The 24,334-nt window shown below is 45.7% G+C and overlaps 1 protein-coding gene across 4 annotated transcripts in view; it reads left to right on the top strand.

The window, feature by feature from the left end:
• The window catches only part of Znf217 (zinc finger protein 217), a 43,427-nt gene extending 20,716 nt beyond the window's left edge, over window positions 1-22,711 (top strand). For 3 of the 4 annotated variants that reach the window (XM_048349637.1, XM_048349639.1, XM_048349636.1), the window contains 5 exons: window positions 7,870-9,598; window positions 16,320-16,436; window positions 17,430-18,983; window positions 21,229-21,363; window positions 22,526-22,711. In XM_048349637.1, coding sequence (XP_048205594.1) covers window positions 8,212-9,598; window positions 16,320-16,436; window positions 17,430-18,983; window positions 21,229-21,341 — 3,171 coding nt within the window. In that variant the 5' untranslated portion in view covers window positions 7,870-8,211 and the 3' untranslated portion in view covers window positions 21,342-21,363; window positions 22,526-22,711. The remainder of the gene's footprint in view (window positions 1-7,869; window positions 9,599-16,319; window positions 16,437-17,429; window positions 18,984-21,228; window positions 21,364-22,525) is intronic. The other variant, XM_048349640.1, reaches the window with a different exon arrangement.
• The last annotated feature ends 1,623 nt before the right edge of the window (window positions 22,712-24,334 follow it).

Here is a 24,334-nt window from a genome sequence, read left to right as displayed (position 1 = left end):
AATTATGTCTTCATCCCTTTTGAGTTGGCTGAATGACTTGACATGAGATTAAGCTCAACAAAAGGAGAGGCAGGGTAACGACAGCTGCCGTGCAGGCCTGGCCAGTAGGTAGGGGTCTCTAGGGGCTATTCACCTTCTCTTTGTATGTGGGAACGATGCTCAGTCAGCTCTCATTTACTGTACTTTTCCCCTGAAGTGGAGAGACTTGACTTGATTGATCACAAATCAGACTGTATAATGCGAAGTTTTTTAAGGCCTTTAGGATGAGTAATAATAGGTCTAGTTTCTTTAAAGCCTTTGTGTGTCTGTAGTGACAAGTGCAGAAAAATCTAATTGCTTTATGTCTCCAGAATACAACAGTTAAACCACTAGTTTGTGCTTGCTTAGTTAATGTGTGCTAAGAACTTTTAAGGTGTGTCCTTAATGGTGGATGACTTTTTTTTTTCCTTCCGAGAAGTCATGTTTATTTTAGATACTGTTCTGAGTTCTGGAGTCTGTAGTGTACTGTTTTGGTTTCTTTCTTTAATCCTCCTGTTTTAGTTCAAGTGACCCCCATCTCCCAAATTACTGACAGTTATATTCAGTTACAGAAGTATTAAGAGTCAAGAAGGAGGAACTTAGAAAACCCAGTGTCAGTTGTTACAATGCAGATTTGTAGTGTATTTGGATTGTTAGAATGGGGTTAGTAATCTGGCCGTTGGAGACTCACTGTGTGGTGGAAGGCTGCCCTTTAGAACTGTACCTTCATTTGCATACAGGAGGAGGAAGTAAGAGGGACCCTTGCTGCCTTTTCACAGTGAAAGGACACCTTGGCCTCCCACTGTCCAGCCTCAGCACACCTTCCGCCACTTGGCATTTGGACCCTTGTTGTTTTTAATAACTTGTGAGATCGCTGTTATAGCAGTTGCCTTGGATTCATGTTATCTTCTTTCACTTCTTAGTTAAAAAAAAAGGAAGTAAGAGACCATTTCGAAAAATTTCCCCCTTTATGCTGAAGAATCTATTTTAATATAAGTGTCATAAGTATCTCAATTTTTTCCCCCTCCAGGTGGTTGGGGAGGAAAAGGGGAGTGAAAGCTATGACTCGGGCTTCCTTTCTTTTAGGTGAGGGAAGATTTGCATTCTCTTTGTAATCCCCCATTTTTGGCAGTGAAACTCAGGGAGTACAGTACTAGGAGCCCCTAATCCCCTTCCAAGGGACTTGTTTTAGAGGAAATCTGAAAATAAGACTTAATCAAGTCACTTATGCACTGATGAAATAATTAAGGCAACAATGGCGGACATGGAGTCTCTATCTTCTTGGGCACTGGTTAAGTGCTAATCACCTCGCTCCCTTAACATCAGGTCTTAGGAAATGGTGTTTTTACCCCAGCGGGTTGCCCTCTCCAGCCGCTGCACTCTGTTCTGAGAAGCTTGATTAGAGCCTTGGGTGTCCCAAAGATGGACCATTTTCCACTTTGCCAAGTTACATTCTTTTTGCACAGTTGTCACAAACATGATCTTGGTTGATAAGAACTTTGGAGTGAGTAGCTTTAATGACCCTTGACTGCCTAAAGCCTACCAGTTTAAAAAGGGATCTACATTTTTCTGACTCTTCTGAAAATTAATGGTGCTTTTACAGATGTTTCATATGAAGCTTTGTCTCTACTTGCTCAGGAAACAGTTCAGAGTGTCTCATGTTTTGGTTGTACATTTGAGGTTGTTGGATATGATGTGTTAAAATGATTCCTAATTTCCCATCTGAGTTTAAATCTGTTGAAGTGTGTTTAAGAAGTTGAAAAGTTGAACAGTTGTTAATAAATACTGAACAGTGGCTGTAGTTTTACAAGCCTTAGAATTGATAAATAAGAATGAAAACCATGAGACAGTGTGGCAATCCAAATGCCAGTCATTAAAATGAGTGTAAAGAGATTTTAAGTTAAATCATTACTGTCAAATATGTAGAATAATTTTTAAAATCACTAGAGTATTAAAAAATAAAAGCCTGGAAAGTTTATACAGAACAGCTACCAAAACTGAGTTAAAAGAATCCTAGTCATACCAAATGTTCTGAACAGTGAAGGGTTTTTAGTTCAGCATGTAAATTAACTTTGTGACAATAGAGGAGCCTTCCTTCTACACCCCATCTCCAGATTTTGGGGGGAGGGGTGTTAACTAGTTTGAACACAGGCACGTGGGGAGGAAAGACTGTACTATTACACAAAGACAGCAGCTAGGGAAGCCAGGTTGTGGAGCCTGATTTAATGGACTCCCCCTAGGGCAGTGTCAAAACTCTCCTGAAATGCTGGCTTTTTAGGTTAAGGTGAAGTCGATTATTGTTCCTAGCCATAGTACATTTGGACACATTTACAATGCTATGTGGGGCAAAGGGTTTTGAATTTAGACCATGAGGCCAGATAGAAATCTGTCTTTAAGGAAGTGGAAGGAGGGCCATTCTAAAGTCCTCAGCCCCTGTGAGCAAGCTGGTTCTTTACATACATCTGTCTTCCAAATAAATAGGGAGGTGACCCCCATCCACCCCCACATCAGCCAGTTGCCACCACAAATCAAAATCAATTTTATATTAACACTGGAATGTTCCTTAAAGAATTCTGCATTTGGACACTTGTTGACAGTGCTGTAAACATCCTGCCCAACGTACCCACATAACTGAGTTACTGGAAATTTGGGACCAGTTTGGTAATTTTATGATAAAGTTGAGAAATAAAATTAAGTACTAACCTTGAATAGATAGCTGAGTAAATTGTAGAACCAAGTGGGTTTAGCTCCCTAGCTTTGGTTGGAAGCTTGCTTAGTTTGTGACCTGGCCTGCCCCAGTCAGGCTGGGGTTCATAGGCTGTGTGGTGTTTCTGTGTTCATTACTTTAACCTGGAGTTAAATGGATTGAGTGACAGACATATACAGGTTTTTTTGTCGAGTCAGCATTAGGAATTTTTTTCCCCCTGTCCTACCTCTGTCAAATCCAGATAACTTAAAAACAGTTACTTTTTCTGTTTGATAGTATGATAAATTAGTATATAAGTGGCCTGAATAGTGATTGTTATTACTAACTAGAAGAGGATTTCTCCCCTCCCCCCCATTCATTTGGAAAGCAAGCAGGTAACTTGACTAGACATTAACTTTTACTTTTTGTTTTAGTATTTGGGGAAGGGGAACATTTAGATAGTAAGGAAAGATCCTAGGCCTGTGTTTCCTGAGCCTCTGTTTAACTTGCATTTGGTTGGATTGCTTTAATTTAGACACTCCTGGCCTGAAGGAAGTCCAGTGTGAATATGGTGCAGTGTAATGGGCAGTTACTGCTCATCTACATGTGTTGGCTTGTGTGACACACAGAGAAACACTGCCAGCATTGCTCTGTAGGTTGAGGAACAGGTGAAGGAGGGTGCTACAACAGCGAGGCTCTTTCATTTCCTCAAGTTTTGTTTTCCCTTAGACACAGTTCTGTCAGTTTTCAAAATGTTTATGATTATACTCTCGGTGTAAAAGTAATACTAGCAGAAACTCAACTGATTGCAGTGCTTAACCTTGCCTAGTTAAAAATTAAGTTTATTTCCCTTGTGGATCTTCCACATCAAGATGGAGTTGGCAGAAGACTGTCAGCATTGATAATACTGAAAGTAAAATGAAGGGTGTCTGTCGTTCTAAGTTCTTAGGAAGAATCTTTGGCAGAGCCAAACTGACCTGGGTGAATCGGGCAGTTTCTAACTATGATTTTTGTGGTATTTTCATCTCATTCTGTTGAGCTGAGTATGTTTATGTAGTTTTCAGAAAATGAGATTATTTTCCCCTGGCTTTCCCTACGTTTTTGGCCTTGGAGCAGGTTTTTGTTTAAAGTATATGGGGATTTGTGTTGTAATACTGAATTTAAACTTTAATTAAATCATTTTCTGTCAACTTCTGTCAAGCATCTTTTCCCACAGGTTATAAGGGAAGTTCTGTGTGACTTGGTGATTTTCTTGCAGGAGAGTTGAGAGTGTGAGGTTACAGGTTTGGATTGCTTCTGTCCAGTAACTACTCTGAGGACTGGGATTAGGGAAATACAGTGTGTGTGAATGTAGAAGAAAAACTCACAGGAGGCTTATGAGTTTCATAACCAGAACTTGGAAGTAATCTTATAGTTTTAAGGATTCAAATGAATTGGCCAGAGACTAGCAGTCTTAACTTCAGTTACTAAATAACCACAGATTTGGGCATAGTGCTAATTTGGAAAAAAGTAGAGATGAATAGAATTTTTATGTGTGTTTTTAATTTGACAGTGTTTGGTGACTTTGAATATCTTACTGCTTTCTAAAGGTGGTGTAACATAGAACTTGTATGTAAAGAATACTATTTTCCAAAGAAGAGTCACTGCCAGGAAGGTGATGGTCACCTAATTTGTTGTACTTAGCACAACTTAGCACACTTTTCATTAAGCAATGTGTGATTAATGTTTGCTAATTTACAGTCTCCCGGTAGGGATAGACCTTAGAGTAGCTTTCATCCCAAATCAGTGTCTAGGTAGTAATGTAAATATTCTTACTGAATTTCAAAGATTATGTTGTAGTACATTAAAAAAGGTAACTCAGTAATCACGTAGTAAATTAAGTCCTAGTATTGTCTCAAAACATAAGGTTTGTATTGAATGACCACCTGACTTGGATGCTTTGGGCATATGGCTGGCAGGGTAACTGTTTACCTCTGAGCAGAGGTTTTCAGCTATTTTAAACACAAAGTGATTTTGCAAACTACCTTTCAATAAGACTGGTGTTTTCTGAATGTTCACTGTCCTGCCCAGTAAGAGCATTTGGATTGTAGGGTGGTATATTCCCTCACTTCTTTGTTAAGAAAGACCAATTCTTTTTATCAGGGGCCTCCGGACTTACTGTTGCTTCTGTGCTTAGAAGAGAGCCTGGGGGTTTCTGAGAGGGCTGTGTATACTTCCTTTATTTGGACTAGGGGTTTATTATTAGTTAATTACATTAGAATTTTTGTTGTTATTTCTGATTGTTTAGGTATTTATTACAGCCATTTTAAGGATTTTTGCTTAGCCTGTTAGTTTAAAATGGTGTATATGTAGTTTAAACTATTGGTTGCTTTAGAGCTTAAGAAATCTGTGGGTTTTTTTTTTTTTAACGTTTAAGAGTTTTGTCGTTTCCAAGTAAGTTCAGACCCATAGCAGATTTCTGTAGCAGGTCCTGCTTGTTTGTTTGGTGGGTCATGGCAGGGCTGGAACTCTCCTCCCTCTTTTTCCTAGCACTGTTCCCGCTGTGCCTTGTGTTCCCCTACCCTCGGGGAAGGGATCTAGAGTTTTATCTTAGAGATGATGGCAAACTTCTTGCTAGCTTCTTACTCTTACTGCAGATAGTTGAGGATTTCAGAGACGAGCATTGGAACTAGACTGCCTTGGATTTTTGGAGTATAGTGCTTGGTGGGAAGGCAGAGGGCTCCACGTATTTCTACTACAACCTTGGTGCCGAAGGAAAAGTAGGCCTCTCCCAGTGCTGCCAGAACATTAAGGGAAGTGAGGCTTCTACCCTAAATTGTACATAGAACAGTGAGCCAGGGTTTTTCCCCCCCTTCACCCACCTACTGTGCTGAGGATTAAACTAGTTCCTATCATTGAGCTATACTCTTAGCCCAGCCAAATTTCATTTAAGAAAAAAAATAAAAAGGTTGAGGCCTGCCCTAAGCTGACTTTGATTTTGCTAATTTAAGGACATTCAAAACAACACAAAATTACAGTCTGTAACCTCCACTTTGTCTTAGCTACTTTAGCATTTAAAAAGAGGACAGGATCTTAAAATGATAATGTGTTTTCTTTGTTTTTGAAGGCACTTAGATTCGAACCTAGGATCTTGTGCTTGCCAGACTGGTATTCTACTGCTCGAGCCACACATCCAACATATAAATGGTGATCTTTATTGAAATTAATCCTTGTGGCTTGGTATAGAACTCAGTGAATTATTTTCTCCGGAATTGTTGGTCTATCTGTAAAGTGTTTTCTAGAATGCATGCCTTAGTTCTTCTGTTAAGATGTGGCCCGGGGCATGCATGGGTGTGGTGGTGAGGCTGACTGGAACTCAGGTCTCTGGATTGGGCTGTATTATGTATGACCCAGGCAGGTATCCAGCCTATGTGTTTATCCTGCATTGTGATTACAACAGAGGAAAGGTACAAATGGGGATAAAATTCCAGTGTTTTCTTTACGTAAGCCTTGCTCTGGAGTCTTAGGTAGAACTGCTGTAGAACAGCTTAATGTTACATCTCTAGCTTATTCAGAACTAAAGATCAGCAGGGAGAAAGAAATGAAGAAAGGAACGCATACAGTCCCAGCTTGGAGGAGCTGGATTGAAGGACAGCTTTCTCCTTTCACACTGATGACAGTGGGGGGCAGCAGTTTGCTTGTGTTTGTTTCCTTGGGTAGAATTAACTGACTTTAAGTGTTGAAGTAGCTGGCAGCGTTGAAAGGCAGGTTGTCCGTGTGCCATAAAGGGGAAAGTATTGACCTGAGAGGTTAATTCTCTGAGTGAAAATCAACCTCTCCATCAGGGCCTGCAGAGCTACATAAAGCAAGCCTTTTTCCTTCAGGCCAGCCATAATGGGAGATACAGGTTAAAAAGATGATAAAACCTGTTTTCTGGTGAAAAACTAAACCACATAGAAACAGCTCTGTTGTGGATTTTATCATGAGTATGTACATTCACTAAGTACAGGTTTTGTTTGCACATTTCCTTGTTGTTTGGACTGGGATGCCTGATGTGTGATGCTTGCTGAACAGTGGACTGCAGTTCATGATATGCAGAGAGCCAGATCTGTCCAGTGCACTCTGCCAGGACTGGTACCATGCTGAGGCGATACATTTCTCCCATGAAGATTTTGGGGATGGTTCCTAATTTGTAGCATGTTTTTTGGGCCTTGTCTGTAGGTATGTAGAAAACCACTTGGCTTGAAGATGTGGTTTCATGTCATCTTTTTCCACTCTTACAGCTTGCAGTATGGGAGGCTGATAGATGTGCACTCACATTGTAGTGGCATTCAGAATATGGTAACTGGTCTTTATACTTGACGCTTGCAGTATGGGAGGCTGATAGATGTGCACTCACATTGTAGTGGCATTCAGAATATGGTAACTGGTCTTTATACTTGACGCTTGCAGTATGGGAGGCTGATAGATGTGCACTCACATTGTAGTGGCATTCAGAATATGGTAACTGGTCTTTATACTTGACGTGTGTGCGCGTGTGTGTGTAGATAGGGTCCCAGTATTCCTGTCAGTGTCCCTTGTGCACACTACACTCAACTTATTTGATGTTTAAATTTAAGAGTGAAGTACGAAGTACCACATGTTAAAGTACCCTTTTCTTTTTCCTTTCCTTTTCCTTTCCCTCCCCTCCTCCCTCCCCTCCTCTGTGCTGGTACTTGGGCTTGAGCTTAAATTTAAGGTCAAGGTGCTATATCCCTTAGCTTTTTGCTCAAGGCTGGCACTCTACCACTTGAGCCACATCTTATCTTCACTTTGATCTTTTTGATGATTAATTGGAAATAGGAATCCCATGACTTCTGTCCAGGCTGGCTTTGGACCACAATCCTAGCTACTTCAGAGGCAGGTCTCAGCCTTGTTCAAGTAGCTAGGATTATAGGTGTGAGCCACTGATGCCTGGCTTTTAGTTTCTTGATTGGATGAAATTCTGTTCATTGATTTAATACATGTACTGACTAGGCAGAATGTTGCTTGTTTAATTAACAGACATATTTAACTGGATATGAGGTAGATATGAGGCAGTTGAACGAGGTCCCTCTGTATGCAGTAGGCCATTTGACTCAGAATGCCTTCTCTTTTCTAGCATTCTTAACTGTTTTTATCTCTCCCCACCCCCGCCCCCTCCCTAGGTTCTGGAAACCTGGTGTTCACATTGTAGGGATTGACTTCTTGCTCAGTCAGTGAAGATTCAATGGAACTAATACTTGTGCTGAGTACTATGTAAGGCACAGTGTAGGGTTTTCTCTGCATCCTGCGAGTAGCAAGTGACATCACTAAGCTTCTCCAAACTTGGGAGGATAAGTTAGATGCTTTCTCTTGAACTGTGTCGTACGTATTGGCCCTAGTCTTGGAGGGGACAGGAGCTGCTGAGGTGCGAGACAAGTCTTCCAAGTGGCCTTATTCCAACCCCAGGAGTTCTCCGGTGATACATTGACTCTTGGTTTATATCCTGTCCTCAAGCAACAGGAAACATGCCAACTCAGTCCCTCATGATGTACATAGATGGGCCAGAAGTTGTCCGGGGGTCTCTTGGTACCCAGATGGAGGTGGATGATGCCGTGTCATTCAAAGGGGCTGCCATGGTTCCTTTCCGAGCCTGTCAGGAGAAAAGCATAATCCAGATAGAAGACTACATGCCCTTGGACTGCATGTTCTGCAGCCAGACCTTCGCACAGTCAGAGGACCTGAATAACCACGTCTTTGTGCAGCACCGGCCCACTCTGTGTGAGCCGGCCGTTCTGTGTGTGGAAGCCGAGTACCTCAGCCCTCTTGATAAAATTCAGGTGCGAGCAGAACCTGTGAAGGACAAAAGTTGCATCGAAAAGGAAGAATTGAGCTGTGAGGTGTGTGGGCAGACATTTGGCATGGCTTTTGATGTTGAGGTGCACATGAAGAAACACAAGGACTCATTCACATATGGCTGCAGCTTGTGTGGCAGGAGGTTCAAGGAGCCCTGGTTTCTGAAGAACCACATGCGGACCCATAGTGGCAAGGCAGGTGCCAAGAGCAAGCTGCAACAGGGCCTGGACAGCCCGGCCACCATCAATGAGGTGGTCCAGGCACATGCAGTTGTGAGCATCACATCGCCTTACAAAATCTGCATGGTTTGTGGCTTCCTCTTTCCAAATAAAGAGAATCTAATGGAGCACAGCAAGGTGCACACCAAAGAAGCCACTGGTGCTGCCAGCAACACACAGATTGATGCCTGGCAGGAGGGAACGCCCTCTCAATGCCCATCCCCGAGGGAAGAGCTGCTGCAGTTTTTAAATTTAAGACCCAGGTGTCACCCTGAGACCACAAGGAAGGCCACCGCATGCATCCCTCAGCTGGACCCGTTCACCACTTACCAGGCATGGCAGTTGGCCACCAAGGGGAAAGTTGCCATCGCCCAGGAGGAGGTGAAGGAGCCTGGGCAAGAAGGGAGCACTGACAATGACGACTCATGTTCTGATAAAGAAGAGCTGGGAGAAATCTGGAATGGGAATAAATCAGAAGGGTCTGCAAAGTCCAAAACAAATAAAAGCAGTTGTGCAGGCTTTTCGCAAGACAAAGAAAAAGCTAGGCAGGCTAGTGGGGAAGTGCCTTCTGCTGACGCCGATGCCAAGTTGGCCAGTAACAAGGAGAAGCCGACACACTGCTCCGAGTGTGGCAAAGCCTTCAGGACCTACCACCAGCTGGTGCTGCACTCCCGAGTGCACAAGAAGGACCGGAGAACAGATACTGGCTCACCCACCATATCTGTGGATGGCAGGCAACCTGGATCGTGTTCCCTGGACCTTGCTCCCACTCTGGACGACCGAGGAGAAGGAGGATCTGAAGATGGATCTGAGGATGGGCTCCCTGAAGGGCTTCAATTGGGTAAGCACCTTGGCACATGTATCTCATCACCTCACGGGTGGTCCCATTATGTGGAGTCACTTAACCTCCCGGGCTCCTCCTCCTCTTCTCATTTGTATAATAATGGGGTTGTGTTAAAAGTTTTGGCTTGTCAGGGTTTCTCCTTGTTCTGAAAATTCTGTCATTTTTATGTTTGGTTCCCAAAGACATGTTTTTGTAATCTGTCTCTTCTATAACCGTCCTCCAGTCCTGGCTCTTTCACCTGGAGCCCCCAGGGGACATCTGGCAATGTTTGGTGATATTTCTGGTGTTGCTACATATGCCTAAGCGAGCAGGGATCTCCATGAGAGAATTGCTTAGCCCAGAAAGGCAGTGGTGTCAGGAAGGATGAATTCTGGCCTTCATTCCTTACCCCATGTATAAGACCAAGCCTTAGCCAAGCCCACTTTCTGTGCATTTATTTCAGACAGGCTTCTTTGCGGGTACAGGAGACATTGGAAGGGTTGCCAAGCAGAGCCAGGGTTTGCTCGGGCAATCATCTAGCTTTCTGATCACCTGAGTGATGTGATCATTTGGGTGGCCAGGATCCAGTACCAAGTACTTCAGTGACTGGGATGTTTTGTTGGTAAAAATCTAGGTGCTGTGAGCTCACTTCATACTGGCTCAGTAGACCTGCCAGCATGCCAATGGCATTTATAGATGTAAGATGAGACCTGTACTTGTACTTGTACATCTCATGAGTAGCCTGGTGGCATGATCTAAGGCAAAGGAGTCCACCTGAGTCTCATACCCCCTGAAATATTTAAGTAGGAATTCTGCTGTTTAACACAGGTCTTCACCCCATCTGTGAGACATACGTGGTTAGTGATGATGAACTCATCATTTCCAGGAGCTGAGAGCAGATGTATTTCAGGTTTTTGTGAGAACTCTGTGGCCCAGGAAGATGTGGACAGCACAGTGTGCTGGAATTGTCACTAGTAGCTTCCCTAAGCTGGCGCTCAGGTTTCTTTCCTGGTTCATGTAACTGACTTGGGTCCCTTAGCTTCCATCAGAAATGTTTAGTAATATGTTGAGCTTCTTCCTGGGACACAAGGCATCCAGCACTTAGCATAGCTCAAATCTCATTTCCAGAATCATAGGAAAAAACCTTTGCTAATGGCATCACCAATTTAAGGACAGCCCTGTAGTTGCCCCGTGATTTTCTAGTAGTGTCAGTACCTTGGGTTCCTGTGAGGTGTCCTGATGCCCGACAGGGATGGAGCTGTTAGTAGGTGGAGGGTGGATCACTAGGGACAGGACGCCCACTCACTGGTGCCCACAGGTAGGCCATCAGTTCTGCATCTGTCTCTGTGCTTTGTGACCCATTCTCAGCCACTTAACCTTTCTTTGCTCTGGTTCCCTATTTGCAAAATGGTTTCTCACAACCCATCTTCTCCCTCCCCAGGCTCTTGGTAAAAAGTTCCCTCTCTAGCACTGAAAAACTAAAAAGCAGGTGATGGTGGAAATGTCACATCTTTCATTTTATTTACTTATTTTTTGTTTGCTTGTTTTGTTTTTGTTGCCAGTCCTGGGGCTTGAACTCAGGGCCTGAGCACTGCCCCTAGCTTCTTTTTGCTCACGGCTAGCACTCTACCTCTTGAGCCACAGCGCCACTTCTGGCTTTTTCTGTGTATGTGGTCCTGAGGAATGGAACCCAGGGCTTCGTGCATGCTGGGCAAGCATTCTGCTGCTGTTGTGCCAAGCGCAAGACCACCCCCAAGAAGACCACCGAGATTCAGACACTCCGAAATGCAAAAGCAAGGCAAGGCTTTATTTAACGAGCTGCCAACTCGGGCCTCGTCCTACCCACCGACACAGCGGAGGTTAGGAGGAAGCCCCGAGCTGTGATTACACAGGGCTTATAAAGGCAAAGAACAAGGTTACAACAATCAGCTGTGCAAGCAAGATTAGAACACAGGTACAAATCTGATTGGCTCAGGGTTCGATTCTAAAATGGGGTTCACGTGGTGGGGCCTGACTTCAAAGTCTGGCACCTCATTTCCCCCTTTTTCTTTTTGGTACATGGGAGCCAATCATGGCTCCATTCTGTCCATTTCAATCGCTTGCATGTCTAGGGGATGACATAGAGGTAAGGCATGGGCCAGTAGGGCCCAATGTAGTAACCAAAGGACTTGTCACAATTTCTTACAAGAATAGTCTCTGTACCTCTGTTTTGCATGTCTCTAGTTTATCCTGCCTCATCTTCCCAAAAACAACTCTGGTCCCTTGATTTTAAAGGGGGGCTGATGGGTGAAGATCATCCATCTTCTGTAACTTCTTCAGGCTGACTCAGGGGCGTAGACCTTACCTAGCCAGGAACCTACAACCTTAGTCTCAGTCTAACTTTTTTTTTTCTTGAGGCAAAGGCAAAGCGGCTGAGTTCGGTGCTTGGAGACCTCCCATGTTCCACCACGGTAGTTGTCATCCAGGGCATAGGGGTCAGCTGGCCTGGCGTGGAAGCAATGAACCCAAGTGGCGATGCCGTCTAGGGTTCCTTCCACCATGGTTCTTAGGATTTCAGTCCCCTGGTCTGAATAAATGGGGGGTAGGGACAGAAGCAGAATCACATCTTTTAGAGTCCAATTCATTTTCTCTACCTGTCCTGCACTCTGGGGTCTATAAGCACAATGCAATTTCCAATCCGTCCCCAGTGCTGCAGCTATTCCCTGACTTACTTTTGAGACGAAAGCCTGTCCGTTGTCTGACCCAATGGTGGATGGGAAGTCATACCTGGGTAGGATTTCTTCCAGGATCTTCTTAGCCACTACATTCGCAGTCTCATGCTTTGTTGGATAGGCTTCAACCCATCCTGAAAAGGTGTCTACAAAAACTAGCAAATATTTGTAATTTCTGTGAAATCTACTTCCCAATACACACCCGGCCTATTCCCACAGAGGCGAGCTCCTTTAGTAATCTGTTGATTGGGGGCATTGGCAAGCTGACAGGCCTTTAACAGATCTCAATAAGGACACAATCTCAGGTCTACAGCTTTCTTTACTAAACAGATGTATGAGCTTTCTCACTGCCAGTCAGGGCTTTGAGTAAATGCGGGGGGTGAGATTTTAATCTATCCTCTCATTTGACAAACTTACCCTTACTAACCACTATCACAGATGACTGGTAAATTCCTGCCCAGTAGACAGACATGGGCATTGGAAAGGCATGCTTAGGAACTATTCTTCTAGGACTTCCCGGCTTTAACTTTTGAAAGGCCAACAGTAGTGACTCTAGGATCTGACACCATCTCTGCCATCCAAGCAGTGGCTTACTGCCTCTGGATGCTCCATCACTTTTGTCCCAGGAGGAGTGACTTTCGACTTGGACTCAGGGCCTGAGTGCTGTCCCTCAGCTCTCCAGCTCAAGACTAGCACCGTACCACTTTTGAGCTCCACACTACTCCATTCCCAGCACTCTGCTGGCTGATTAGAGACAAGCCTCTCACAGGGACCTTTCTTTGCCCGGGCTGGCTTCGAACCGCAGATTCAGATCAATGAGTCTTATAAGGGGCCACTTTACTCCAATTATAAGCAACAAGGTGGTCCACACAGTAGTTTTTAAGCATGCTCTTACCTGGAACTTAAGGGGTCAGTATTAGATCTCGACAAACTTGTAGGAATCACCTGTGCTTCTCTGTGGGCCTGCTGGAAACTGTTACAAAAAAACCTACAAAGAAGCTGGAATGGCAATTAAACATTTTGGTAGCCATAATTCTCCTTTTCTCACTTTGCAATAATTATTTAGGACAATTTTACTTCCAAATTTCTTCCAAAAGGCTACAAAAACAAAACAATTAATACAAAAGGAGGAAAACACACAGGCCTAAGAAAAGCTGGAGATCTCCCAAGCTGGCCCACAACCTCCTACAAGGGTGCAGAAGGAATGGACCCGAGTTGGCCCACAACCTCCTGCAAGAAGGAGTGGACCCGAGTTGGCCCACAACCTCCTGCAAGAAGGAGTGGACCCGAGTTGGCCCACAACCTCCTGCAAGGGTGCAGAAGGAGTGGACCCGAGTTACGAGTTGGAGATCTCCCAAGTTGGCCCACAACCTCCTGCCAGGGTACAGGAGGAGTGGACCCAAGTTGGCCCACAACCTCCTGCCAGATAAGCAGAAGGAGCAGACCCAAGTACAAGGTGGGCGGGTTGAGTCTCGTTTAGGAGGCCCTCCTGGTCAGTTCTGGCCAAAAACCAAACTGACTCGTGCCCTACAAGTATAAGCAAAAGCAAAACAGACAAACAGACAAATTCCAGGACAAGACAAATGAAGAGCGCTGTTTTCTTACCTTCGGAGTCTGGGATCTCGGGGTCTCTGGGGCTATCCCGGACGAGCCCCCAAATGTTGTGCCAAGCGCAAGACCACCCCCAAGAAGACCACCGAGATTCAGACACTCCGAAATGCAAAAGCAAGGCAAGGCTTTATTTAACGAGCTGCCAACTCGGGCCTCGTCCTACCCACCGACACAGCGGAGGTTAGGAGGAAGCCCCGAGCTGTGATTACACAGGGCTTATAAAGGCAAAGAACAAGGTTACAACAATCAGCTGTGCAAGCAAGATTAGAACACAGGTACAAATCTGATTGGCTCAGGGTTCGATTCTAAAATGGGGTTCACGTGGTGGGGCCTGACTTCAAAGTCTGGCACCTCACTGCTAAGCCACATTCCCAGCCCCATATCCTTCATTTTAAAATGAAGACATTTCATAACTTTTTGGACATGATGTGACAGATGTTCTGATGCACAGTTGGAGGCCCAAGACTAAAGAAAATGTAAACCCAGGGAAAATGCTGAAGAAGAAACAGGTCTTGGACACACAGGAAATAGATTTTTCTACATCTGTGTTGCTAGGTTGCTTCCAAGTTTCAAGGTTCTCTTACTGAACTATCAGTCTGGCTTCCTTTCCTTTGGGTTTTTTTTTTATTTTATTTTTTTTTGCGCTGATCCCTGGGCTTGAACTCAGGGCCCGGGAAGACTTTTATGCCCAGGTTGGCTTTGAACTATGATCCTCATATTTCAGCCACCTGAATAGATAGCTACAGTTAAAGCATGAGCATAGCTAGGTTTAATTTTCTTTTTTGTGCCTGTCTTGGGGGCTTGAACTCAGGTGATGTCACTGAGCTCTTTTGCTCATGGCTGGCTCTCTACCACTTACTTGAGCCATAACTCCACTTCCAGCTTTTTGGTAGTTAATGGAAGTACAAGTCTCATGAATTTTGCTGACCAGGCTGGCTTTGAACTGAACCGCAATCCTCAGCTCTCAGCCTCCTGAGTAGTTTAGGATTACAGGCTTAGGTTTACTTGTAAGATCAAAAAGCAAAGTCAATGATTAATTTTGAACGTCTTCTGGTTCCTTTTTAGGGCAAGGGTTGTCTCTTGTACCCTTCCCTAGAGTGGGCTCTGGTGAAATGGAGGATTGAAATCCTTTGTATATTACATTGAAGGGATTTGTGGTAGGTGCCTTTCAAAATGAGTAAGCTGTAAGGGTTTAGGATGAAGAATCTTGGAGGAGGAGCAGGGAACTCTTAATTGAGTTTATGTCCTTGTTGCCTCCTGCCCTCCAACCCTGATTATGCTAAACTTAAAGAGATGAACAGACTTGTAGTCAGTTCTGATTGTAATGTGTGTAAATATGATCTGCAGTAGGGAGTATATAGAACTGAATAATCATGGTGGTATTGAACCAGGATCATAGTTATTTGTTGGAGGACAGATACAGGCTGGGGCCTTGGTGACCTTTTAATTAGAGTCCTAGTGGGCTCCTGCACATTAGGTCTACTGCCTTAGTGTGAGGGACAGACAGGTTTTGACCTGTGAGGTAGAGTTTGCCCTATGAGGTGCTTTTGGAGTGTATACACAGTCTGCTTTCTCAAACTTCCAGGTGTTGGCCTGATTAGATTGTGCTTGCTGCCCTCTAGTGGAAACTGGTACGATCTTAGGATAAGAAAGATTTTTCTCCTGGAGGTTGGGAGTGCTGATAATTTACATTGACTCAGTTTGAAAATCCCTGACTGAAGAGTGATTATCGAGTGGTGAGCACCTCCACCTTCAGGGGCTCCTGGTCCTGCACACTGCGTGTGGAGAGGATGGGTGGAGGCTGCCGGTTTACTTCTTCCATCAACTGATCTGGTTTGTGATCTAGTTTGTTTTTCCAGACTGTGTCCACAAAACAAAGTCATACATTATAAAAGTTCAGGGCTGGGAATGTGGCATAGAGGTTGAGTGCTTGCCTAGCATGCACGAAGCCCTGGGTCATTCCTCAGTACCACATACATACAGGAAAAGCCAGAAGTGGTACTGTGTGTGGCTAAAGTGGTAGAGCGTTAGCCTGGAGCACAAAGAGGCTCAGGGACAGTGCCCAGGCCCTGAGTTCAAGCCCTAGGACTGGTGACTGGCAAAAAAAAAAAAAAAATAGTTGAGTTGGGCACCAGTGCCTCGTGCCTGTAATCTTAGCTACTCAGGCTGAGATCTGAGGATCGCAGTTCAAAGCCACCCTGAGCAGGAAACTCATCAAGTAACCAGCAAAAAGCTGGAAGTGGAACTGGGACTCAAGTGGTAGAGCACTAGCCTTGAGCAAAAGAAGCTGGAAAACAAAGCTTTTGTTTCTACCCCACCACTAAAATAAACATGTTTATATCAGGAAGGTTTGGGACAATGTGCCTGGTTTGCATGCTTAAGCTGTCTTACGTAAAAACTTTTGTTTTTGCTTTAAGATAAGAGTGACGGTGGAGGAAAAGTAAAGCATCTCGCATCCTCGAGGGAGTGTAGTTATTGTGGAAAGTTTTTCCGTTCCAACTATTACCTCAATATTCATCTCAGGACGCACACAGGTAAAAGACTTTGTTTTTTAACGCATGTAGTGGGTAAGAGCTGAGATGTATTCTCTGTTGCACTGTGGCGATGCCTATGAGTGAAAAGCAAAGAGCTAAGTGCTCATAATAAGGGTGTAATGCTGAATTAGCACTGCTGCAGGGCCTTGTTCTCCTTCCCACAGGGGTATGTAGGTTACACACCTCACTCTACCTACTGACACATTCATTTTTCTTTCAGTTCCAGTTCTGGGCTTGAACTCAGGGCCTGGGTGGTGACCCTTAGCTTCTTTGCTCAATACTGGTACTTTACCACTTGCGCCACAGTTCCACTTTCAATTTTTTGCTGGTTAGTTGGAGGTAAAAATCGCATGACATTTTTTTTTTTGGTCAGTCCTGGGCTTTGGACTCAGGGCCTGAGCACTGTCCCTGGCTTCTTCCCACTCAAGTCTAGCACTCTGCCACCTGAGCCACAGCGCCCCTTCTGGCCGTTTTCCATATATGTGGTGCTGGGGAATCGAACCGAGAGCTTCATGTATAAGAGGCAAGCGCTCTTGCCACTAGGCCATACTCCCAGCCCCTCTCTGGCATTTTTGAATGCCACATGCTTTTTCAAAGCGATGTTTTACAACGTGGAATGAAGTTAGCACATCTAGTGTCGTGGAATCAAACCTGGCATAGTAGATTTGAGCATCTTCTCATTCCGCGTACAATGCGGGCAGAGTTACATCTATTTGTTGTATCCATCTTCTTAGAGGAAAAAGGGTGATAATCTCTGTCTCCATGGGGCTAGGATGAAGGTAAATTAGCTAACAGCACTATTACTTTGTCTGGCGAGGGGCGTGCTCGTGTTACGTGGCTTTCTAGGATGGGGGCTGTTGAGAGCAGTGAAACCCTGAGAAATCTTAGGTGCCGAGGGAAAGGGAGGGGTGGAGGTGCACTCTCATAGATTTTCTAAAGTTTCACTTTGGTGCATTTCACAATCTGATAATAAAGCAACATTTCTTATTTTAGGTGAAAAACCATACAAATGTGAATTCTGTGACTACGCTGCAGCCCAGAAGACCTCTCTGAGGTACCACCTGGAAAGACACCACAAGGACAGACAGGCAGCTGCCGCCACCGCTGATGTGAAGAGCGAGGGCAAAGGCCAGGAGGCTGAAGATGCACTATTAGCTGCCGACAGCACGCAGACCAAAAACCTAAAGCGGTATTTCAATGGTGCCAAAGATGGTAAAGGCAGTCCACCTGCCAAGCAGCTTTGCGAGATGCCATCTGTCCTTGAGAATGCTCTGGGCAGTGCCATCGTCCCGCCACCAGCACACAGAGATACTCAGGATTTCCATAAAAATGCAGCCAGCAGTAGCACTGAGAAAGGGAGCAGAATCCCTGCCCCTGCCTACCTGGACCTTTTGAAGAAGCGGTCAGGGGGTCAACCTCAGGCCAGCAGCCTCACCTGTAAATCCGGAGCAGTTGGGGCTTCCGAGGACAGCAGCCTTGCCCCACGGGGCCACCCCGGCCACATAGAGAAGCAGTCAGAGACTGCAGCCGATCGCAAGCCAATGAAGCCCAGCCTGGACTGTCAGGAGAAGCCTTTGAACTTATCCCTGGGGGTCCTCCCTGGTTGCTCTGCACTCTCTCTGAGTAAAAGTCTAATCCCCAGCATCACCTGCCCATTCTGTACCTTTAAGACCTTTTATCCGGAAGTGCTCATGATGCACCAGAGGCTAGAGCACAAGTACAACCCAGACATCCAGAAAAGCTGCAGGAACAAGTCTCTGCTGAGGAGCCGGCGGACTGGCTGTCCACCTGCCCTGCTGGGCAAAGACGTGCCTCCCCTACCCACTTTCCATAAAGCCAAGTCCAAGGCCACTCTCCCAGCACAGCCCAAATCCCTGCATCCTGAGAAGGGGCGGCAGGGCCCATCAGGGCCAGGCAAGGCCCCCCTGTCATCAGGGACGGACTCCAGCACTTTAGCACCAAGTAACCTGAAGTCGCATAGGCTACTGCCTGGCGTTGGGGGCCCCGGGGCAGCCAGACAGCAGCCATCAGAGGCATTTTCCAAGACCAGTGTTCCTCCTGTGCCTGAGAAATCAAAGAGACCCGAGGCCAAGTTGAAACTGCTGCCGGCTGCCTCTTCTCATGCCTCCCTCAGTAGCAGCAGCAGCAGCAGCAACTGTTCCACTGACCACCCCCCAAAGGCTGATGGCCCCTGGGCACCCTCCGGGAGAGACTATTTCTGCAAACGGGCTGCCGAGCTTGGGGAGTCACTCCCCAAAAGACTCAAGTCCAGTGTGGTTGCCCTTGATGTGGAGCAGCCCGGGCCCAATGGCAGAAGGGGCTTTGAGCTCCCCAAGTACCAAGTGGTCAGGAGCCTCCCGTCGCTGTTGCCGCAGCAGGAGCGCCTATGCCCGGCCCAGCCCGCGCTGCCTCCCAAGCCCCGGTTCCTGAGCTCCGGGGAGGTGGACTCCCCCAGCATGCTGACGATGCCCAAGCCCTACAGCAGCTCGGGGCCGCTGCTCGCCCGCCACCCTGCGGCGCCTCCAGCCCCTGGCCCAGGCCTTGAAGGTACTGTGGGTGTCAGTATGGGCTGCAGTTGCATTTAGGCCAGGGTGCTGCACCTGACCCCCTCCCTGGCTGTCTGTGGCACCCTGAGGGAAGGCCTTGGGGGGGTAGAAGGGCAGTCGTGGCCTGTGTTCCTCCATGTCTGGAGCTGGGGCTTGATGGAGATGTGGGTGAGAGAGTGCCCCGCCCCTTCCCATCTCTCCCCTGCTGCTCAGTGCCTGGTGTGAGCAGGCCTAGCTCACCCCACCTCATCAAAGCCCCTTCTCTCCTTTGTGCCCTCCCCACCCCTCTCCTCTCCTCTCCTCTCCTCTTCCACTCTCCCTCTGTCCATACCCCCAGGATCTCACACTTGATAGCCAGGGTCCCTACCACCCACACCGTGCTTCCAGCCACTTTGCCATGGTTATTTGTGAGATAGTGTCTCACCTTATGCTGGGCTCAGCCTGCGTTGCAGTACCACCGTGCTTCCCAGTGTTCCTGGGGATCGAGGTGTGGAGTGCTGCGCCTCAGGAGCTGTGATGGCAGGGTGCACGTCTATGCCCAGCCATTGCTCATGTGGAGTCTCATACATTTCTTTTTGCCTGGGCTGGCCTCGAACCACAGCCCTCTGAACTATGCCATCCTAGGAGGTATTTTAATTTTCAAAAATTTTTGGAACCGTCTTGCTTTATCCCAGGCTGGCCTTACATTTGTGATCTTCCAGCTTTGTCTCTGGAAGGCTGGGATCACAGGTGTGCTTCCTTTGAACAGTAGTATGCTCACAAGGCCCGCCTGTCCCCTGTGGGGTTTGAGGTCCTTCCATGTGTCTTGCTCCCCTCTGGTCTGTAAGCTCTTAGGATAAGGCCATGTGGCCCTGCTCAGTAAGCGCTACAGTGCAGAGCAGGAAGTAGGAGCCGCCTTTTTGATGTGAGCTCATCTAGAACCCCACTGCTCATTAGTTTTTGACGAGTTTTTGAGTGAATCTGAGAGTTGCCCTTATTTTCCCACGACTAAACAAACATAGTCTCAGGGGGACTGGCATAGAAGTGCTTCTTCATGTCATGTGCTCTGTAGCCTGGTGTGCAGGTGGCAAGGAAAATGGGTGTCTGAAAACCAGGCCCCCTGGCAGCACCTTCCCTTTCAGGATAGGGAGCAGCTGCTGGCTTCTGACCTTCCAGCTTGCGTTAATTTGAATGAAGGGCGCAGTGTGGTGACAGTGCCCATCAATGATGACTTGGTGATTGGCCTGGTGTCATGGAGAATAATTGCTTTCACACACTCCACTGGATTTTATTAAAGTTACGATGAAATAGTAATTTTTTTGCTGCCTTCTGATTAAAAATGTCCATTTCTGACCCTGGTGCTCAAAATGGGCATGAATTAAAACTACCGAAGCCAGGCCTGGTGGTCTGTAATACCGGCCTGTAATACTGGCACTCAGGAGGCAGAGGCAGAAAGAGCATCCTGTTTGGGGCTACTCTAGGCTCTGTGTGGCAAGACCTTGTTTTAGGAAGCAAACACATAACATAAGCTTAAGAGAAAATGCTCTGTTGTAAGTCAAATCCTCTCTCTAATTTTGGGTTGTGAGACTTGAACTTGGCAGGTGCTTTCCCTGAGCTTTTTCATGCAATCTCATTCTACCACTTTGAACCACAGCGCCACTTCTAGTTTTCTGGTGGTTAGTTGGAGATAAGAGTCTCATAGACTTTTCCTACCTGAGTTGGCTTTGAACCACAGTCCTCAGATTTCAGACTCCTGAGTAGGTAGGATTACAGGTGTGAGCCACCAGCACTGCTGTCAAATTCTCTCTTAAATGGGCCTCCCCCCACCTCCACTCTACCCAGTGTTTTCATAACACACATAGGTTTGAAATATTTTATTTTATTTATTTTTTGCCTGTCCTGAGACTTGAACTCAGGGCCTGAGCACTGTCCCTGGCTTCTTTTTGCTCAAGGCTAGCACTCTGCCACTTGAGCCACAGACCCACTTCTGGCCTTTTTGTATATATGTGGTGCTGAGGAATCGAACCCAGGGCTTTATGTATACAAGGCAAGTACTCGCCACTAGGCCACATTCCCAGCCCGGAATATTTTATTCTGTCCTTTTCTTTTGGCTTTTTAATTCTTACCTGATGACAGTCTGGAAGGTCCTTAAATTTAGTATGGCCTAAAATTCTGGGTTCCTGAGTGTTCATACTAAATAATTCACTGTGAGTGACTTGTCTTACCCAGTCCCTTGAGCCTATGCTTTTTATACTTTCTCCCTTCAGGAAAGAGACCTGTGTCCTACCAGCACCTGTCTAGCAGCATGCTACAAAAGAGGAACTATGAGACTTTGATTGGGAATACCCATTATCGACCAAATGACAAGAAAACAACTTGAATTCCTATTTATTGGGAAAAAGGTGAGCATATGTTTTCATTAAATATAGTGTGTTGGTTTTACTTAAGTGAAAATAAACTCTAGTTCTCGAATAGAATATGCAATTCATTTACTTCAGTGGTGTGTGTGTGTTTTAGAACTCAGAGGGGACTGCTGGGGAAAGCTAGCCTTACTGGTGATAACAGGAAGAACTGTCCTGATAACACTTGAAGTGCTTCAACATCAGTCATTTAACCTCGTTCCAGCAGGGGGGTGTTGTTAGGACAAGGATCAGCAAGTCAGCCTTCTTACCTGGTTGTTTTTGTCAATAAAATTTTATTGGAATCCAGCCAGGTCTATTTATTTGTTTTACTTAGTGAATATAGCTACTTCCCTGCAAACCTGGTAGATGTGACAGGCCCATAGCCCACAGCCTAAAATAGAGTAGAGGCTGGGGCTGGGGCCATGTCACCTGCCCAGACTGTAGCAGGAGCCTGTGTTCTCACAAGTCCAATCCTGGCCTCAGCCTTCTAGCTCGAGCTGCTCAGAGCCATGCCTGTAATCCTAGCTATTCATGAATCTGAGATCTGAGGATCACAGTTTGAAGCCAGCCTGGCCAGATAAGTCTGTGAGACTCCAATTAACTACCAAAAAGATGGAAGTGGAGCTGTGGGTCAAATGGTATAGTGCCAGTTGTGAGCAGAAAAAGCTGAGAGAGCACCCAGAGTCCTGGGCGACACACACACAAAACCAACAATGACTTCTCAGATCTGTATCTGTTGGAGGAGGTGGACTATTTGACCTTGTACTCACTAGTATAGTTGGAGTCAGGTTCAGGAAAGATGTTGGGCATAGGCCGAGTTGTGTATGCAGGGTACACTAGGACTCACAACTTCAGTCGAGACATTACCGAGGTAGCTCCTTGGTAATGTGTCACATGTGAGCTGCCGCCTCACATGTATGGAGTAGTTGTCACTAAATGTTCTCTAAATTGTGGTGAGGACAGGAAGGGCTTCACAGTGGCCCAACGTGGCCCGGTGACTCAGCCTCCTAAAACCACCATGCTCCAATCTTGCTCAGACTCACCCATAGTGTTTCCAATCCCATTCATTACTTCTTACTCACTGCTAGCATTTGAAAATTCTGATTCCTGACCTGCATTCATTTTTGATCTCAATCACCTTGTGAAACTTTTCTCTTCCTAGGTCTTGCTGGATATAAGTTCCGCAGTCTCCAGGAAAATGGTTTAGTTTGTCCTTTGAAGAAAATGGTGAAAGCTACTGAAATAAGCTGTGATTGTATACATGTGTGCGGTGCACAGAGGAACACTACAGTTTATAACGTTCTCTTAATGTACCAAATAGCAATAAAACTAGTTGGAACAGTTGGCTGTACACAGTGGGGACTGGAAGTCTGTTTTGTCCCAGAATAATTTTTTTTGTAAGAATTGACCAAATAAGTGGAGTTTTGCATATTTATGCTGCTGGAGAAATCACTTGGGTGGGAGGAAAAAAAAAAACTAATCTTGCACCTCAGGTAAAATCTGTAAATACTTAAGTTGTAAACCTGCTTGTTTAGATACTGTCTGTTCTTTTCCCTATGGAGCTCAGTGCTTTGAGCAGTTTCTGCTGTCTGTCTGCTTTTGTTTAACAAATATCAAGGATGTGTGTCAGCCAGTACCTCCCCATCTTGTGGTCTTAACAGAAGTGTTCTCAGAAGTGCGTGCTGCCTCTCTCCGGATGGCCCCCTCTGAGAGCCTCCTCACGGGAGCACGGCCTGGCCTGTTACAGCATGGGGAGGAGGGGCCTTTACCTGGAAGCAGCTGCACGGGGGCATTCTCTCCGTTTGTTTTTATCAGGGTTGTCATTGAGGAGGAAGTCCAGTTTCTTGGGGGTATCGAAGTGCTGGAAGAGACATGGGGATTAGGAAGGCCGGAAGCACTTTGAAAAGGAAGAGAAGGGTTTGTGGGGGGGGGGGGGTAGTGAGGACACAGGGCAGCGTTTCAGAACCATGTCGGTTCCGAGCTGAGCCGGAGCAGCTGGCTGAGCCTCTGGGCGCCCCCCGCCCCCCATTTCTGGATTACAATGCAGCAGCATTTCTCTCCCCTTCCCCGCTGCACACAGTCCCTACACCAGCCGGCTTGCTGGAGATTTTTTAAACTTGTGTTCCTTTAGTGTCTTGAGTTTGTTCAGCAATTTGTGGGCTTAGCACCCCAAAATTATTTTAAGAAACTTTCAAAACAAAGTTTGCACTGCTTCCTTTCCTTGCCTCAGTCCTCTCCATAGAACAAAGGTAAAGCGCGCCAAGAATCTCAGTTTTCTTTTTTAAATGTTTTCTTGATGCAGCACAAGGTGGTGTTGGTAGAAGTCTTAACTCCTGTGTTCCAGGGAGATGGGGCCCACGAGGGTCTCGGCCACTGCAGCGGGGCCTCGGGTCAGGAAGGAAGGCGCTCACCGCTCCCTCTCCCTGTCAAGCTGAGCCATATGTACATAGTCTAGATTTTGTTTCCATAGTTTTGCACTTTTATATTCTATTTTTGAAGATTAACACATTTGCAAGATGATTGACTCGATCTTTGCCTAATGCAGTGAGTATTACAGGAAGCTTGCTGTGGCTATAAATGTAAATCTTAAAGGGGGGATGATGATAGCGGGCTGAAATTCAACTTGTATTTAAAAAAAAAATCACCAAATCTATTTGAAAACAAGTCAGTATGTGTTCTGCTGAAATCAGAGGGCTTTCAGATCTCCTTTTCAACTACATTTCGGAGTGCAGAAAACCAGCGGTTTTTGACAGCCCTTTGTACTTCAAAATCTTATTTTTTTGGTCCATCAGTATTAACTATTGGGATACTACTGGTTTTGTATGTTTTTCTTTTTCCTTTGGGACAACAGTACATATGTAGAGGTACAATTCGTTGGATTTTTGTTTATTTATTTCATCCCAGTTTGATTTATTTTAATTGTTGATACGTAAGTCGTCAAACAGTAGACATTACTTGTTTTATTTATATT

This window comes from Perognathus longimembris, chromosome 6 (assembly GCF_023159225.1).
Source record: "Perognathus longimembris pacificus isolate PPM17 chromosome 6, ASM2315922v1, whole genome shotgun sequence".
Taxonomy (NCBI): Eukaryota; Metazoa; Chordata; class Mammalia; order Rodentia; family Heteromyidae; genus Perognathus; species Perognathus longimembris.
Note: the sequence above shows the minus strand (reverse complement) of the source record. Positions and strands in the feature narration are given on the sequence as shown.